At 42.3% G+C, this 17,229-nt stretch overlaps 6 protein-coding genes across 19 annotated transcripts; 2 read left to right on the forward strand and 4 right to left on the reverse strand.

Moving 5' to 3' along the window:
• Nucleotides 1-656: 656 nt before the first annotated feature.
• Nucleotides 657-17,226, forward strand: LOC110181608 (carboxypeptidase D). Of its 14 annotated transcripts, none has more exons than XM_020949408.2 (10): nucleotides 845-1,013; nucleotides 1,307-1,371; nucleotides 13,356-13,646; nucleotides 13,711-14,043; nucleotides 14,101-14,288; nucleotides 15,442-15,471; nucleotides 15,582-15,877; nucleotides 15,932-16,108; nucleotides 16,170-16,262; nucleotides 16,874-17,226. In XM_020949408.2, exons 3-10 carry the CDS (start codon nucleotides 13,390-13,392, stop codon nucleotides 17,096-17,098), a joined length of 1,599 nt encoding a protein of 532 aa, XP_020805067.2. In that variant the 5' UTR covers nucleotides 845-1,013; nucleotides 1,307-1,371; nucleotides 13,356-13,389; the 3' UTR covers nucleotides 17,099-17,226. The 14 variants fall into 14 exon arrangements, with proteins under 14 accessions (XP_086692003.1, XP_020805067.2, XP_086691998.1 ...); XM_086835872.1 differs by lacking the exon at nucleotides 16,874-17,226 and adding an exon at nucleotides 16,357-16,859; XM_086835874.1 differs by lacking the exon at nucleotides 16,874-17,226 and adding an exon at nucleotides 16,360-16,859.
• Nucleotides 4,631-5,732, reverse strand: LOC110181633 (serine protease SP24D). The gene is made up of 2 exons (XM_020949441.2): nucleotides 5,469-5,732; nucleotides 4,631-5,404 (listed from the first exon to the last, which is right to left on the reverse strand). The coding sequence occupies exons 1-2, from the start codon at nucleotides 5,702-5,704 to the stop codon at nucleotides 4,873-4,875; spliced, it is 768 nt and encodes a 255-aa protein (XP_020805100.2). The 5' UTR covers nucleotides 5,705-5,732; the 3' UTR covers nucleotides 4,631-4,872.
• sphe (spheroide) lies at nucleotides 6,270-8,415 on the reverse strand. Its single transcript, XM_020949413.2, has 2 exons — nucleotides 7,309-8,415; nucleotides 6,270-6,870 (listed from the first exon to the last, which is right to left on the reverse strand). The coding sequence occupies exons 1-2, from the start codon at nucleotides 7,527-7,529 to the stop codon at nucleotides 6,342-6,344; spliced, it is 750 nt and encodes a 249-aa protein (XP_020805072.2). The 5' UTR covers nucleotides 7,530-8,415; the 3' UTR covers nucleotides 6,270-6,341.
• LOC147643276 (trypsin alpha) lies at nucleotides 8,373-9,516 on the reverse strand. Its single transcript, XM_086835878.1, has 2 exons — nucleotides 9,261-9,516; nucleotides 8,373-9,198 (listed from the first exon to the last, which is right to left on the reverse strand). Exons 1-2 carry the CDS (start codon nucleotides 9,485-9,487, stop codon nucleotides 8,652-8,654), a joined length of 774 nt encoding a protein of 257 aa, XP_086692004.1. The 5' UTR covers nucleotides 9,488-9,516; the 3' UTR covers nucleotides 8,373-8,651.
• LOC110181610 (serine protease SP24D) lies at nucleotides 9,693-10,569 on the forward strand. Its single transcript, XM_020949412.2, has 2 exons — nucleotides 9,693-9,944; nucleotides 10,009-10,569. Exons 1-2 carry the CDS (start codon nucleotides 9,733-9,735, stop codon nucleotides 10,550-10,552), a joined length of 756 nt encoding a protein of 251 aa, XP_020805071.2. The 5' UTR covers nucleotides 9,693-9,732; the 3' UTR covers nucleotides 10,553-10,569.
• LOC110181609 (serine protease SP24D) lies at nucleotides 11,886-12,779 on the reverse strand. Its single transcript, XM_020949411.2, has 2 exons — nucleotides 12,508-12,779; nucleotides 11,886-12,446 (listed from the first exon to the last, which is right to left on the reverse strand). The coding sequence occupies exons 1-2, from the start codon at nucleotides 12,735-12,737 to the stop codon at nucleotides 11,909-11,911; spliced, it is 768 nt and encodes a 255-aa protein (XP_020805070.2). The 5' UTR covers nucleotides 12,738-12,779; the 3' UTR covers nucleotides 11,886-11,908.
• Nucleotides 17,227-17,229: the final 3 nt, after the last annotated feature.

Below are 17,229 nucleotides of genomic sequence, written 5' to 3' on the forward strand. Positions count from 1 at the left end.
TTTTTTAATAGAAAATAATTATTAATTCAAATATAGTCCTTGGTTTTTTTGACTTAACATCATTGTAAATATTTATTGCTATGCGATCTTCAGATTAGTAATTTAAATTAAAAGAATTTATTTACAGGCCTTATAAAATAGTGTTTATAGTACACATTTTCCTTATATTAAGTGTACTTTCCTGACACAGCTGACTGTTATGAAACCTGGGCGGGAAATTTAAATTTAGTTGACTATCAGAGGCTTGTAATATTATTCCTATACATTTTATTATAAAACAAAAAACAATTAATTCAACACGTAAACTACTCAATTACTATTTTGATACAAAATCGACTAAAAGGTTTACAACATATTATAATAAATATTAATAATAATTATTCAAACCCAAGGGAGTACACGATGTACATAAAGGAAGGCCCTAAAGTTCTTTTTCAATTAATTTTTTATTTTTATTAAGAAGATTTATGATTCAGAAGATTGTTTTTGTTTAATTTAAATATTAAAATATGGATTTTAAATACAGCGTATAAGTTTTTTAAATATCTTAGCTTAGCTTAGCTTAACCACAGGAACCTTTTACACTGGTCTTTCTACACTGCACGAAATAAGTTGCAGGTCACTGAATATAATGACATGGGCTTCCAGTTTAGTTTAGTTTACTTTTAGACTAAGCCACAGGTGTTGGCATTACACAGTGACTTGATTATGTCCTGTATTTATTATATATTGTATTTTTGTATAAAAAAATCTGCTTTTCCCCAATTATTTTCCCGGATTTCGGCTTCGTTTGGCTTTATTTTTTATTTTTTTGCTGATCCAGCTTTTTCTGCTTTGAAAGAAATGACATCGCTGCTGGGGGACTGCCTTGATGCGCGCCCCACTCATTCAGTCGCTTGATGTCGGACACGGCGGACGCGTTTTGAAACCAGCTCTGCGATAAAGTCGTTTTGTTTTTTTTATTGTTTGGGAACAGTTGTAAGCCAACAAATTAACTATCAACCAGAAAAAAGGTCCAACAAAACAGCACAAAATAAATAAATAACTAAAAACGAGTAGATGTAAATTTATCGCCAGTGTCGCGGGCGATTCTTTTCTTTTTTTTGTTTAGTGACTATATTTATTTATTGTTTTTTTTTTTTCGCCCGCGTAGGCGTAAAGAGAAACTACCCAAAAAAAGCATAGAATTTGTTTTGTTTTCTATTTGTTTTTGACGTTTTTTCGTGTGAAATTGAAGCCCGGCAATGGCAACGGAACAATAAAAGTCTATTGAATATATTTTCTTTATGCAAATTTCCCATTGCAGAAGAGACAACGTTTGTAAATTCAAAATTGGCAAGGAAAGATTGCAGGAAATCACCAGGAAATCAGGTAAATACAGGCTGCTTTGGTTGTTTTTCCTGGGAAAGTTGAAGATCAAGGCCAGCCTGCTGGGTGGCTGCTTTGCCTCTCTGCCAAGGTGAAGGTCATTGCAGGCGAATGTCGGCGGGTTGCACTCGTTATTGTTGTTATATAAACATTTCACCCCACCACCATCACCATCATCCCGGGGACCCGGGAAAGTTGGCTCACTAACCCAGTAGTGCGCATGTCGCCTCCTTCGAAGGCCGTTGCCTGACCTCCAAGCACCGTCTTCCTCCCCCTCAAGGCCCAACGGCTGCGGTCACGGAAAATGCCATTTCCTGGCTGGGGTGACGGTGGGTTCTTTAAGTCGGGGAAATCTCTGGGTCAACTCTTTAAATTTTTGTAATATTCTCAAACAAATAGTATATTTTCAAGGATATTTAAGTGGGTATGTGAGGGGATTTGAAGCCTCGAAGGTTGTTTAATAATAATAATAATTATTTAAAATTAATTATAATAATGTACTTAATATTTCACGAATTTTAATTACTTTGGATTACATTTTTGTGTAAAAGAACATTATTAGAAAGTAAGAAAGTGTATTGTTATTTTCATTTAAAATTAAATTAAATGATTTTAAAGTACATTTTCTATTAAATGAATCTATTTATAACCCTAGACCTTCTTTTTATATAAATATACATACTTCCTAGCAAGGAAGTTTGATAAGAAAAAATGGTTTATAAAACTTCTGAAAATAATAGTAAAACATTCTATAACTTCTTGTTAAGCTTTTATTAAATTGTTCATGAATTATTATCAGTATTTTAATAATTATTATTATTTTAATGGCCATGGGTGTGCCCCGCCTAGCATTGAACTTGAAAGTGGCATTGGCTACTGTTGTGGCGGAGCAGCCTTTTGGCCAAGTGCGGGCTTTCGGTGCTGGCTCTTTGTCGCTAACAAGGTTAGTGGGTTAAATGGCCCGCTCTCGCTCCCTCTCCTGCCCACCCTGCTCCTCCCCCACCTCCACCTCCTGCTCCCTCTCTTTCTCTTTCGCTGAGCCCGGATTCGAGGAAACCCGTTAGTTTAGCATTAACCCGCCGATCGGCTTTGGCATTGCTCTGGCTATGGCTATGGGTATGGGTATGGCTTTGGCTATAACTCTGGCTTGGCTCTGGCCTGGCTCTTGCTCTTGCTCTGACCATTAAGAGCCACTTACACTCGCTCGCTTACTTTCCATGCTAATCAAAATGCCGATTCGGCCCAAAATAAGCGGGGCGCCTAATTGAAAGAAATTTGTTTGCCGCGACATGTCTGAGGGGGAACTCTTGTGTTTCAGGCTGTACAGCAAGAAAAAAGAGGTGATAGTTAAAAGGGATTTTGGATATTATTTTATATATATGAAAATGAAAATCAAAATGTTTTCATAAATATTATAGGTATTTGGAACTATCATTTCACTTATAGAGGAGACTAAAATTTCTAAACCTCTAATATCTATATTGATTTCTTGTTTATATTCAGAAGGCGAGTCGCTCTAAACATGTTTCTCTAATTTCCTATATTTTGAGTTATAAGATTAAAATATGCTTAGTTTTGAAATGACTAGAAACGATATACAACTTTCTTTAGCTTTATTTTAGAAACGTCATAAAGCTTGACTTAGATAGACTCGATTCGTGGTAGAGATTATCCCCAACCAAGCTTTATTTTAGTATTTTTAAATTACTTTATTTACCTTCCTTATTTTTCAATGAAATGAATTTATATTTCAAATTTCTTCAAGTGCTTAAGCTTTTAGTGGCTGTGCAACTTGCTATTTGCAACCTGCAAACTTATGTTGCTTCTTGGAAGTGGCACAGCGGCGATGCAGGTGAAATTGAGATGAAGACAAGATCATGATAAACATTGCGATTTCTTATCAGGTTTGCACACAAAGCATTATGAAAAAACTTAATAGTATAATAATAGTATTTAACGAGATAAAGATGGGGTTTTGTAGGGGAAAAAATATATAGTGAGAGTTCATGAAATTGTAGGTATTAGCGATTTTTCTTGCTGATCAAATCTCCATTAAAAACAACTATATTTTATTAGAAATAAATACGCTTTTTAATGGAGAATCAGAATATATATTACTATTGCCAAATCTGAGACGGATTTGACATATTAAGCCAATGAAAAGACGTACAAAATTCGCAAAATTAACGTTATTTTTATAGGCAACTTTTTGGACTAACCAAAGCTTAAGAAACCCATAACATAAAGATATTCTTGAATCATCTGAAACAAAAACCATTACGTTTTTTTGAGGGCAAACAGTAAATGCCCGACCCTTGTGACTCATTATCAACATTGTGTATTCAGTCTTTGGACCCCAAACAGTTCGATGACTTGCAGCGTGAATTGCATTTCGAGTGGCAAAGCTGACAAAAAAATATACATACGAAAAAAATGACAGACTGACAAACTGATGGATTGGCAGACGGAAAAATCGTGCGGGTTTACGACCAGTATAAGCCAAACCCCGGCACGATCCCCCAGCGATCCCCCAGCGATCCGATAATTGCGCCCAAAAGAGAGCGCACAAAAAACACGGGAAAATTGAAACTCTCGAAAAAGAAAAACAGCAACAGAAAAAAAAGAGTGGGGAAAAGACAAGCGTTAAATGAAAACCAAAACAAAGTCATTAAACGCAAAGTGCTGGAGAAAAAACAAAACAAAACAATTAAAAGCGACAAAATAAAAGATGGAAAATTACCGAGAAATAATAGAGAAAAAAAGAGTTTACAGAGGTTTTTCATTTTCACTTTCACTGTTCCGGGGGCCCCCAAGGGGCAAAAGGTGTCAGGGTATGGGATCAGTGATATGTTGCGCTCTGATAACCCCCCAAAGAGCCAGACTCTGAGCCAGAGTTGGGATAGAAAGAGCGTTCTAAATAGTCGGTCACAACTCGTTGACTCCCAAATGAGTCATGGAAGTGACCCAAAAAACTAGGATGGCTCACTTTGGAACGATCTTGATCGGCTTAGTCATTTTTATATTAATTTTTTGCCTGTTTGAAATATATTTAAACTTGTTTGGTTAGGATATATGGTTTTGAGTATCAGATTTAGGAGTTTTCCCTTGGAATTCTGTATTTCCTTGAAGCTTCTTTAATTTGAGGGAGTTTCTAAAGGCTATGTTTATGTCTCTGTTCTGTTAAATCTCTTTTAATTCATTTAAATTTTATAAATAAAATTTAAATATGTATTAACATATGTAACAAAATCAAAACCCCATGTTTTTGTGCTGCTTTTATATTCAATATTGATATATAATATGTTTTTATAGGATAATAATGATATATACAGGGTAAATATACAAGTAGTAAAAAAACGTCATAAAATGCCAAGGATAGTCAAGCCAATGAATTTTTAAAAACCAATTTGAAGAGTTCTTACGCTCAATTTCGGTTACTTTTTTAAATAAAACTTTGGATTTAAATTTTCAATTTGAAATGGGTAAAAAAAAAACCTGCTTCTCTTACAACTTGGCATTATCCTTGATCCATTGCCTTAGCTGGGAGACCCTTTCATAGCCATCGGGAGCATCACGACCACAGCCTCCAATTACAAAGCTGGCCACGCCCACCAGCCTTCCCTCGTAGGTAGCCGGTCCACCGGAATCCCCATAGCAAGCACCCTTATTGGCATCATGAAGCAAACACATGGTAGTATCCGACAGACGAGGCAAGTACCTCCGCCGACAGGTGTTCCTATCCATTTTCTTCACCTGTCCGTACAGCAAATCATTGGAAATGGGTCCACTGTTGGAGATGTATCCCCAGCCGGATATATAAACGCTGGCATCGGTGGGTGGATCCTCGCTGGATAGCTCAATGACCTTGGCATTGGCATTCAAGTTTATTGGCTGGGTCAGGCGGAGCACAGCCACATCATAGCCATCGCCCCTGTACTTGGGATGGACATGAACGGCGGCCACCTGCCGGGTCTCACCACCACCGCCCGAGAGTTGCAGACTGCCCGCCAAAATGGACAATTGTCGGGCAGGAGCTCTGGGTGAAAATATGGGTAATTAACTTGACAATCCCCTGAAGAAATCTCCCCCATTCTACTCACACATTATTGCCCGACTTGACACAATGGGCAGCGGTCAGGATGTAGGTGCTGGAGATGATGGATCCACCGCAAGTGTGGCTACCACGTCGACGCAACGAGATCTGATGGGGAAATTGTCCCGTGGTGGCCTTGGTTCCACCCACAATGCGAGGACTCCAGTCAGGTTCGGTCTTGTTAGGCTTGGCCAGGACACTGGCTATTCCCAGAAAGAAAAAAAAGCTCCAGAGCAGCGACATGGCTTGTATGGATTGAGTTAAGTTCCTTAGGAGAAATGCTCACCGGCTTGCCCTATTTATGAGCAGCGAACTCATCATCATTAGTTCCTTGAGATGTCAAAGTCAATGTCGCGTTATCGATCCGAGAATTAACCTAATTTGGGTTCGTTTTGTATTATTTTTTTTGTTGTTGTTTATGGAAATGAAGCCCTTCTAATTGCCAGAAGCTTGGGGTCATTGTCTAGGGAACGGAAAGTGATTTAATTTAGTGAACAACTAGCACACAAGCCCTTTCCATAGGGATTCCCATAATGGAAATGCTTTCGAAGGGAAACTTGTATTATGAAACTTATCACTTGAAATTCTTTGCTGTTGCCTTTTTTTTGTTTTCTTTTGATATTGGGGGATTTCAAAGCCATAAAATTGGTCGCTGTACCTCTCCCCCTCGCCCATTGAGGTCATAAATAAACAAGTATTTCACGCATTTAGTGAGCGATTATTACGTTAACCAGGCACAGTATCGCCGATCCTTATCCTTATCTTCATTGACTCACACTGCAGAAAATAAATAAAACAGTCAAAGAACTACAAAGCATATTTTACTATTTAATATATATTATTAAATATTTATTCACAAAAAAAAAAAAACGATATAGACTCAAGCTAGCTGCTCCTGAATCCACTCAGAGAAGGGTGCAAGCTTCACAAAAACATTGGGATACCGGGAACCGCAGGCACCCACCACAAAATTGGTCAAGCCAATCAGTTTGTCCTGGTAAACAGCTCCACTGCCACCATCACCATGACAGGTGCCCTCCTTGAGCTCATGGGACAAACAGAAGCTATCACCAGCCGGATCGCTGTATGCCTCCTGGCAGTCCGCCTCGGGGGACACTTGGAGTGCCAGCTCTCGGATCTTGTACGAGGTGGTGCCATCGGTGGTGCGACCCCAACCGGCTACACTAACCTCAGAGCCCGCGGCGGGCAGCGGATCATCACTGCCAGCCACCTCAATGGCCTTGATGCGATCAGTAAAGACCAAGGAAGAGCTGAGGGTGAGCATGACCAGGTTGTTCTGCAGTTGATAGTACTCCGGATGGACATTGACAGAGTCCACGGTGACAATGCGTCCGCCAGCGTACTGATTGGTGCTGCCCACGCGCAGGGAAAGACGGTTGGCGGCAAGACTGTTTAAGGGGATTAAATAGAACAAAATATATATCATATAGAAGATATATCTTTCTATCTAGCTAGTAAGCTTAAACTAGATTGAAGCATTAGTTTTTGTGGCTTCGAGTTATTGCTTCTAAGAGGCTGGAGCATCAAAGCTTTTTAACATTTGATTACTAGTTACTCTAAGGTTGCGATAGGAAAAGGTTTAAGCTACTTAAACTACTATCAATTTAGCTCAGAATCTGATTATATCACTCATACGTCTAGTTGTACAGCCTTAAAAGCAAATATTGAGTATACGACATGTAGGACATGGTTTGACCTAAGTAAATAATAAGTTATTTACCCCGAACTAGGACCTTTTAGAGTAGAAAATCCTATCATAATTAGTTCAAGGAAAACCCCTAGCTCTTTGAGATGCTTCCTTGTATCCCTTTACACCCAATACTCACAGCTTGCCGTCGCGATGCACACAATGTGCCGTGGTCAGGACCTTTGTTTCGGAGAGAATGCAAGCACCGCACACATGGGCATTGTCCACACGCAGGGAGGCAGCAAAGGGCGTGGCATTCAGACCCGTCTCCTCACCGCCCATGATCCGGCCACCGGCCTGGACAGCGACCAGCAGGGTGAGACCCAGCAGGCCTAGAAGCAGTAGAGATCTCTGTTGCATATTTCCTTGGTTGTTCTACCCGCGACGGCAGTTGGACTTGAAATGCGGAACTACGAAACGCGAGTGGCGGTAATTTAAGTGGACGTGATGTCGGTGGTAGTGAAACCATTGGTGTATTTGACCAACAGTCCTTATCTTGGGCTTGGACATTGAGGTAAATCTAATCTTATCGTTTAAATTGGACGGCAAGCGGTTTTATACGCGTCGTTACTTGTTATTTCAACGATCAATTGGTACCTAAATATAAATTGGCAAAATTGCATGAGGAGTGTAAAGGGGGTTCTGGAAGGAAGTGGAAGACACTAGCAATACCACCATCTTTCACCTAGATAAAGATGAGTAAGACGAGTGAGTCAGGGTAGAAAAGTGATTTGTACAAGAGAAAATCACCAAAATATATCATAAACTAAAGCCTTAATTACCTGGATTAATCTCATGAGTCCTTATTTAATTCTGCCTTGTGAAATCCTGTTTTCGATTCAGTTTAGCAACTAATTTTTAGGAATTTCCCAACTTATTTCAAGGAATTTCACAAAAAAAATACATAAAATAGTATTCTCTTATCTTATCTCTTTATTTTGCTTAATAGGAATTGCCCAAGATCTGTATCAATAGCCTGGCGATAAGCCATCGATTTAAGCCAAGTCACAATCTTTAGCCGCTTTATTATGGGTATTTTCTAATATCTATGCTTCCAAGAAATATTAATTGATAGTTATTCGATTACAAATCCTCCGGATTGGCCCTGGAACTTCCCAAGTTCTTAGCTTAATTTACGGCCCCATGTTAGATCATCAATAATCCTAATAAAATCGAAGGTTCCGAGGAAACTTTGATCGTTGATTGTGTGGCGCCCTATCGATTTTTATTTATGACCAGCACTAAATTCCCAATGGTCTATAGTTTCGATCATAAACTGGGCCAAGTCATTGCTGTCTCGGATTAATTAGAAACAAAAACATAATTTCCTTCTTTTTTTTGGAAGGGAACACACTTTATGCACATGAAAAAAATGTATAAAAAAATGTTGGGCTATCCTTTGGGGAACTGCAGGAACTTTTAGGGATATCAAGGGGTCTCGAGGGGACTCTAGGGACCAGTGACCTCCCACTGCTCTCCTTATTAGGCATTTGCCTTGATCCAATCCAGATAGTATGAGACGCGGGTGGTGATATCTGGGAAGGTGCTGCCACATTCTCCAAAGTGGAAGCTGGTGATGCCGCGCAGGACATTGCTGTCATCGACAACCGCTGCTCCGGCATCTCCACGGCAGATTCCCTCCTTCTCGGCACTGGACAGGCAGATCACATGCTCGTAGCCATAGCCGGCGGCCAGCTCACACCAGGGAGCACTCAGTGTGTTAAAGTTGGCCTTCTGCAGCTTGTACGAGGCATTGCCATCGGAGAGTTCTCCCCAACCGGCCACATACACTGGAGTGCCATTGGGCAGCTCCTCCTCGGTAGCCTCTGTCTCCTCACCAATAGAGGGCAAAGCAACGGCAGCAATGCGATCGCTATAGACCAGGTTCTGATCCAGGTTGAGAGTTGCCAGATTGTGGATGAAGTTGCCATAAGAGGGATGGATTACGATGCTCTTGACACTGACAATGCTGCCACCGGCATACTGGTTAATGCTGCCCACACGCACGGCCACAGAGCTGGGATCGATCCTGGGGAGGAATATAGTTTAGGAATGGAGTAGCTATATAAGGATAACTCCTGCCACACTTACGGCGTGGTGTTCACACTGGAGATACAGCTGGCGGCAGTTAGGATTTGATTTTGCGAAATGATGGCACCAGAGCAGGCATGAGCCTTGTTCACGCGCACGGAGACAGACCAGGGGAACTCACCCTGGGCGGCATCCTCACCGCCCAGGATGCGACCCTGGGGCGAGGCATAGGCAATGGCAAGCACTCCGCAGATTAGCAGGCCCAGAACGATGCGTGGATCAGCCATGGCGATTAATTGGCAACTGAACGAAGTACGTCGATCGATGGTGACCAGTGACTTGGCCTCTTGGCGATCTAATCGCCAATCGGTGGCAATATATACACCAAGATATATATACACTCGATTTATGACTGAACGAGTTGCGATTAGATTGCTTTTTAAACCCCCGATCGTAAAAGTTGGGAAGTTCTATAAATGCCGGCGCTGCGGTCTGAGAGCCTTTCAGTTGACATATCCATTTGCCGCGAAACATGAGTCCTTACCTGCTTGCCATTGTCCTGGTCGTGGTCCTGACCTTGGGCGGCTCTGTCGAGGGAAATCGAACACCGGCGGATGTGGGCTCCACGCCCTATACAATCTCTCTGCGTCGCAATGGAGTCCATGTGTGCGTTGGAGTTTTGATCACTGCCAAGTGGTCCCTAACAGCTGGACATTGTGTGAGCGTGGGAGGTGGACAGCAGAGGTAGAGACTCCATCTTCCTAAGAAATCATTTCTTATAGTATTTTCCTCTTTGAAAAACACCTAGCTATCCCCCCTCCTCGTATACCATTCGAGCTGGAAGCATTCAGCGTCTGGCTGGTGGTCAGGTGCTACCTCTCTCCAAGATCGTCATCCACAACGATTACTCCAGTTCTGGGTCAGCAGGAGCCAATGACCTGGCCCTGTTGGAGCTGCAGACGCCGGTTACCCTGAATGCCAATACTCAAACCATTGATTTGGGCACAGCCAGGCCACCGGTTGGTGCTCAGGTTACCTTCTCGGGCTGGGGTTCCGCCAAACCGGATGGAGCCTTGAGTCATGGCCTGCAGGTGGCTACGCGTCAGGTGCTCAGTGCCAGCGAATGCCAGCAGGAGTTGTTCCTGGAGCAGGAGGATCTACTCTGCCTGAGCCCCGCCACGGAGGATGATCTCTCGGGACTCTGTACCGGCGATGCTGGTGCCCCCGCAGTTTACGAGAATCAACTGGTGGGCATTGCCTCATTCTTTGTCAGTGGCTGCGGTTCCGAACAGCCCGATGGCTATGTGGATGTGACCGAGCATCTGGAATGGATCATCATAAATTCCGAATAAATTAAAGCAAAGACGAAGAGAGCCTAGGTTTAAGATCTGACCTCCGTTTTGTTCACAGACTAGTTTAGGTGGGGACATCTTATGTCTTGGGATATTCCAATTATTTAATTTATTAACACAATATAGCCGTGTGAAACAATGACTCTTAAAATTCAGTATCTGAGATTACTTAATCAGGAAACAGAATTAAACATTAAATATTGCTTATTGCTAAATGACCCAGTGAGGAGGGGCCCTTAACTAATCTTGAATGTGAGGATACCTCTTGAGAAAAGCAATTGAAAGGGATTTGTACTTCAATTTAAGAAGGTTTTTCCTGCTTTGGTTTGCTCTTGAATCTTGACAATTGTCCTGGGTTCATCTGTAATAGAGATGGGAATAATATAGAAACCTTGGTTGCTTTATCTTCAATAGAACAAAGGGAAGATATTAATTGATAACAAGATAGATCGATTAAGAAAAGCTTAAGGACTTTGGAAAACCGATGTTTCATCATGAAAACCATTATAATTCGGCCAAAAATCCATTAATTTCCATTCGGAAAGCATTTATATGCTAGTTTTTAATGGCTTAACAAATCTGCATACTCAGTTTAAAATTTTTAAAAATATAAATTTTTATCAATTTTTGAAAATTTTAACGATGTAACCCCTTATAAAATTTGGAAAAATGGATACATTTTTTTTTCTGCAGGAGATGACCAAAAAGATTCCCCTGTTGATGCTGATCAAGAATATATATGATTTATGGGGTCGGAAATGACTCCTTCACTGGCTTGTAAGCTTCTGATTAAAATTAAAATACCCTGTTTGGGTATAAATATATAGATATTATATAGAAGTATACCAAATACTATGGTAATATGTTATATATATAATTATTCTTGATATATTTTCATCTGAGCTCTCAAGAGTAAGCAGTAATTATTTTATGACTTTAGATTATAAAAAAAACCTAAAAAAGCCATAATACTACACTCCCATTTCTGCTGTTGATTAACGATTATATATAACCACATTAGTATTCCGATATGAAAATGATATTCCAAGCAACTTATATATAGATTTCAACTGATAATCAAAATGGTTCGCTTTGATAACCGATATTTAGTAATAATTTTATTTGATTATTCATTGAAAAATAAGGGGAAAGAAAGCAAATCATGGATTTTGAGTAAAGCGATTACGCAAAAGTTCCTAAAAACTTCAGTATTTAACTAAATATATATTTTATATTCTGTGTGTATAAAAAGCCATACAGATCATATATATTTACTCCATTACCGGAAAACCCAAAAGAAACCTTAACAAAATAACCAAAACTCCTTAAAATCTTGCTTTCGTCTTGAACTATAATTTATTGGATTTGCTGCTGGATCCAATCGTAGTTGGACGCAATGCTCACAAATCTCTCTGGCAGCATGCCACCGCACTCGCCAAGCATCTGGGCACCCAGACCCACCAGTTCTTCGCCGTAGACAGCGGGTCCTCCCATGTCTCCAGCGCAGATACCTTGACGACGTCCATGACCCAGGCACAGCACCTGGTCATTGATCTCCGGTACTGATTCGTTCTTGCCCAGGGCACACTCACGTGGAGCCATCACCTCGGCCTCACCGATCTGCAGGGTGCGATGCATATCCACTTCCGTTTCGGTGGTGCGACCCCAGCCAGAGACCTCCACATGGGCGCCTAGAGGTGGTGTGTTCCGTGCCAGGGGAATGGCAGCCACAGCCTCATTGAAGATCACATCCTGCTCCAGACGGAGCAAAGCAATGCCGGTCTTCAGGGTATTATAGTTGGGATTAATGGTGATTTCCTCCACGCGAATACGCTGGCCGCCAGAATACAGATCCACGGAGCCCACGGAGACCATGAACAAAGTGGCAGGCCATCTTGAAAGGAGGAGGAGGTTGTCAGGAATATAAAGAAGACATCAAAGAAATCTATACTCACGGCTTATCCTTGCCATCCGAGCAGACACAGGTGAGGGCGGTGAGGGCATACCGCTTGGCAATGAGAACAGCGCCACAGTTGTAGCTGCCACCAATGGAGAGGGCTCCCTGGTAGGGCAGCTGTCCAACGACGGCATCATCGCCTCCAGCAATCCTGCCCTGCGGCTGGGCCAATGTACTGCCGGCGGCAACGAGGATAAGTCCTAGGACGGCAATTGTTAGCTTCATCATGGATGATGTTTCGTTTCCTTGTGATGCCTCCACTGGCCATGGCGTGAGTTTTTATAGGGTCGTAACATCTACCCCCTCCTCGGGGGACTATCTTATCGGGACACAGAGAGTGTGTGTGGCAGATAATGGCAGATAGATAGAGGTGGCCCATCCGGTGGACAGCTAGGCCCCTTCTGATTAGACAAGCCTTCGTCGTCGCCTTGGGGGAGCAGGGTATCTCTGCTGATCGAATTCAGGGGAATCTATATTCTATATTGTATATGTTTCTATATACCATATTTTATATTCGATTCAAATATACCCATCCTTGCTGGCAACGACCTCTGATCGTTGGATGACTATGATGATGAATTGTGGTCAGTGAGGAGGATGGGGGGAATAATCCAGGGCGACAGCGAACACGTTTGCGGCGGCATGCCACGGGGGCAACGATCGCAGATCAAGATCTGCACGTAGACAAGCTCATCATCTCCGAACCCATCTCCTCGCCATTCGCGATTCGATTTGGAGCCAAACTGGCAGCCGGTGGCCCAACCAGTTGTCTCTCATTTCGAACCACATTTCGCACCACAGCCAGAGAGCCAGCCTTGTGACTTAAATGGTCTGCCCGTTGGCCAGATTTGTCCATTCGCAGACTAGCCGCCAACCGACCATGATCTTGCGGACAACAACATCACTCCATGCTGGCCACTGGCTGCTCCAGCTTCAGCTACAGCTCCTTCTCCTAATCCATTTGCTGCCGGCCATCTCGATGGCCAAGACAGTAAATCCCAGTGCCGGTGGTGGTGACCCGCTGCAAATCCAAATCCAGCCGGAAAGGGGATTGCCAGAGCCTAGGGCATATATGCCAGATGCTCAGCATTTGGATTTTGTCTACCATGATCACGAGGAGCTGACGAGGTTTCTAAGGTAAGATTTTGATATGAAATATTATTTAATTATTAATCAATCTCCGTTGTTATCCCTTTTGTAGAGCCACCAGTGCCCGGTATCCCAATCTCACTGCCCTGTACTCCATTGGCAAGTCCATCCAGGGCAGGGATCTTTGGGTTATGGTGGTCAGCTCGTCACCATATGAGCATATGGTGGGCAAGCCGGATGTGAAATATGTGGGCAATATTCATGGCAATGAGCCCGTGGGCCGGGAGATGCTCCTCCATCTTATCCAGTACTTTGTGACTAGCTATAGCTCCGATCAGTATGTCAAGTGGCTGCTGGATAATACACGGATTCACATATTGCCCACCATGAATCCGGATGGTTATGCGGTATCCAAGGAGGGTACCTGTGATGGCGGTCAGGGCAGGTAAGAAGGGTTTTCGTACTTTGAACGAGTGTCTACCTAAAGTTTCTTTCTTTCTAGATATAATGCCCGTGGCTTCGATCTAAATCGGAACTTCCCCGACTACTTCAAGCAGAATAATAAGCGTGGTCAGCCGGAAACGGATGCAGTGAAGGATTGGATATCCAAGATCCAGTTTGTGCTGAGCGGGAGTCTTCATGGTGGTGCTTTGGTGGCCAGTTATCCCTACGACAACACGCCCAACTCCAGTAAGTAGTCTAGGGAGTATCTTTCGTGAAACCGAGCCTTATAGTTATGTCCGTCTGCTTATTATCATATGTATATAAATTCAAAATGCTAACCAGTATCAAATTTATGCGTAACTGATACCAGAAATTATGGTTGGTCACAACCGAAATTTTGTTAGGAAGCACATTATGATTCCAAGGGGAAGATAATTCCCGCTGGTATCAGCAGTTCCTTACAAAGTCCAGTGATAACTATTGATTTCTGGTTTATAAACGGGGGTCTCAGTAAGCCAAAATCTTTGTGAATGAATCGAAATTTCTAAGAAGATAAGTTCTGCAAGCTTTTTTGCAAAAGTATTATAATGTTAGTCAAAAGCTTTTAAAATTGTGAAGGAGTCATTTCCGACCCCACAAATTATATATATTCTTGATCAGCATCAACAGGAGAATCGATCTAGGCATGTCCGGAATAATACAAAATAATTTCAAAAATTTTCAATTTTTTCAAATTTTAAAATGTTCGAAAATTGATAAATTTTCTAAAATTTTAAATTGAGTATGCAGATTTAATAAACTAACAAAAACTAGCAGAGAAAAGCTTTCCGAATTAAAATTAATGCATTTTTGCCTTAGTTATGCGATTTTTAAATTTTGATTTGTCGAAAAAATTGTCATATAAAAAATGGATAAATATCGATTGAAATAATGCAAATGCAATCTTAATTTTTCATACGAACCTATAATTCATTTGTAAACTGCAAATGTATATTCATTTCGGATTTCCGAAGTTAATTTCCAGCATCAGATAAAAAGATATTAGAAAGGTACTAATGAACGCAGAATAGCTCCTCGTGAGATGTAATAAAACGGGAATCTAATCATATCTTAATATCATTTATACCATTGTATTAAAACCATGCTAAATGCTAAAGTAGATTGGGGTTAGCTCTTTTAGAGAGCCAGAGCTCTTAAGCCTTACTCTTTACTTCGGTTCCCCGAAGCCATACCCACTTTCTCCTAGTCCTCCTTCTCCTTCCAATTCTTCTCCTCTCTCCTCTCTCTTCTCCCCCTCCTCCTCCTCCTCCTTTCCATCCTCCCCTCTCCATATCCGGCTCAAGTGCCGATTGATAAAGCTTTTGCTTCTATACTCTCCCACCAATATGGCTGCTCAAAGGGATCTGCCGTTCGTCCGCCCTGTGCGCGAGTGAGTCCGCGTGAGTCCCTTGGAACGCCCCATCTAATCGTGTTGCTTCTCTTCTTCCTCCTCCTCCTCCTCCTCCTCATCTTCGCCTCCAACATGTCCCCTGGGCGCAGTGTTCCAGACCTACTCGGCGGCGCCGTCCCTAACGCCCGACGATGATGTGTTCAAGCATTTGTCCCTGGTCTATGCCCGCAATCATGCCAAGATGTCCCGTGGTGTGGCCTGCAAGTCGGCAACGCCGGCCTTTGAGAATGGCATTACAAATGGAGCAGCCTGGTATCCACTGACTGGCGGGATGCAGGACTATAACTATGTGTGGTATGGCTGCATGGAGATTACCCTGGAGATATCCTGCTGCAAGTATCCGCCTGCCTATGAGCTCAAGAAGTACTGGGAGGATAATCAGCTGGTGAGGAAACTCGGATTTGTAATGTATACTCCTGGGTAACCTTTTTCTATCCAGTCAATGATCAAATTCCTTGCCGAGGCCCATCGGGGAGTCCAGGGTTTCGTTTTCGATCCCGCGGGCATGCCCATTGAGAGGGCCTCCATCAAGATTAAGGGTCGCGATGTGGGCTTCCAGACAACCAAGTACGGTGAGTTCTGGCGTATCCTGCTACCGGGCTACTACAAAGTAGAGGTGAGTATGGATTAGCATATTATACTATATATCTAGTTAATACTTTTTGATTCTGTTTCAGGTATTTGCCGAAGGCTTTGCCCCCCGTGAGGTGGAGTTTGTGATTGTGGAGCAGCATCCCACTTTGCTAAATGTGACGCTGCAGCCCTCGAAGGTATATTGAATGACTCCTTGGATCCTCTTCCTTTTCCGGGAACCCCTGGTGCTGGCTAACCATCTTTTAATTTTTAAATTTAATCATAAACAAGCAGTACCTGGTGGCAGGTTCATCCTCTACCACACAGGCCTCTTCAGGGACGCGGCGCGTGAATGGCAAGCTGCAGTTGGCCATCGATTAGGTCCAAGAGTCATTCCAAGGAGCCTCAGCCGATCGAGAGAGCGTCGAGGGTGGCGTGTAAATACTAGCTGAAGTGCTTTAATTCCTGACTAACCTCATCTAAATAATCTTACCTAGCTATATATCCCACTCGTTTTATTTTATGGTTTTGTGTTGTAGATTTCCTCTTAACCAATTTCTCAATTCTTTTCTGAGTTTCTTTATGACATACTTTTCAACTTTCCTCTTAAATTTGTTTCACAGTTTCTTCCTCATTTCCCCCTTTTAAATCCCCCTCCATCTTTTGGTAAAAGGACCTTTCCTGGTGCAAGGTTTCCTCCTCACTCCTTAATTTAAGTGTTGTTTGTTGTTAATAATGGTAAAATGTAAAAGAAAACCCAAAGATGTATTAAAAATTTTGATGACACCTGTTAACCTGCATTTCACAGCGCATTGAGAGCATCGGCGGTGCCATGGGTCCGGCCGGAGTTGGTGTTGGAATCGGGCCTGGACTCGGTGTGAGTCCTGGCGGAATTTATCGACCCATTCAGGCGCCGCAACACTATCGTCCGCCAGGACCAGGACCGTATGCGGGTGCCGCCTCCAGCGACAATGGAATCTTCTCGACCATCAGCAATGGGCTCAACAGCCTCTACTCGAATATATTCGGTTAAGGACTAAGGACTTGAGGACTTGAGGACTTTTTTGTTTACTTTTAAGTGTGTTTAGACTAAGACTCATCGTCGTACTATTTATTGGGGTCTCGCAAATTCCCTCGAATAAAGCCTTCAATCAGTGCAAACTA

Source organism: Drosophila serrata, unplaced genomic scaffold, assembly GCF_035046125.1.
Source record: "Drosophila serrata isolate PLE 108 unplaced genomic scaffold, ASM3504612v1 contig_276, whole genome shotgun sequence".
Classification (NCBI taxonomy): Eukaryota; Metazoa; Arthropoda; class Insecta; order Diptera; family Drosophilidae; genus Drosophila; species Drosophila serrata.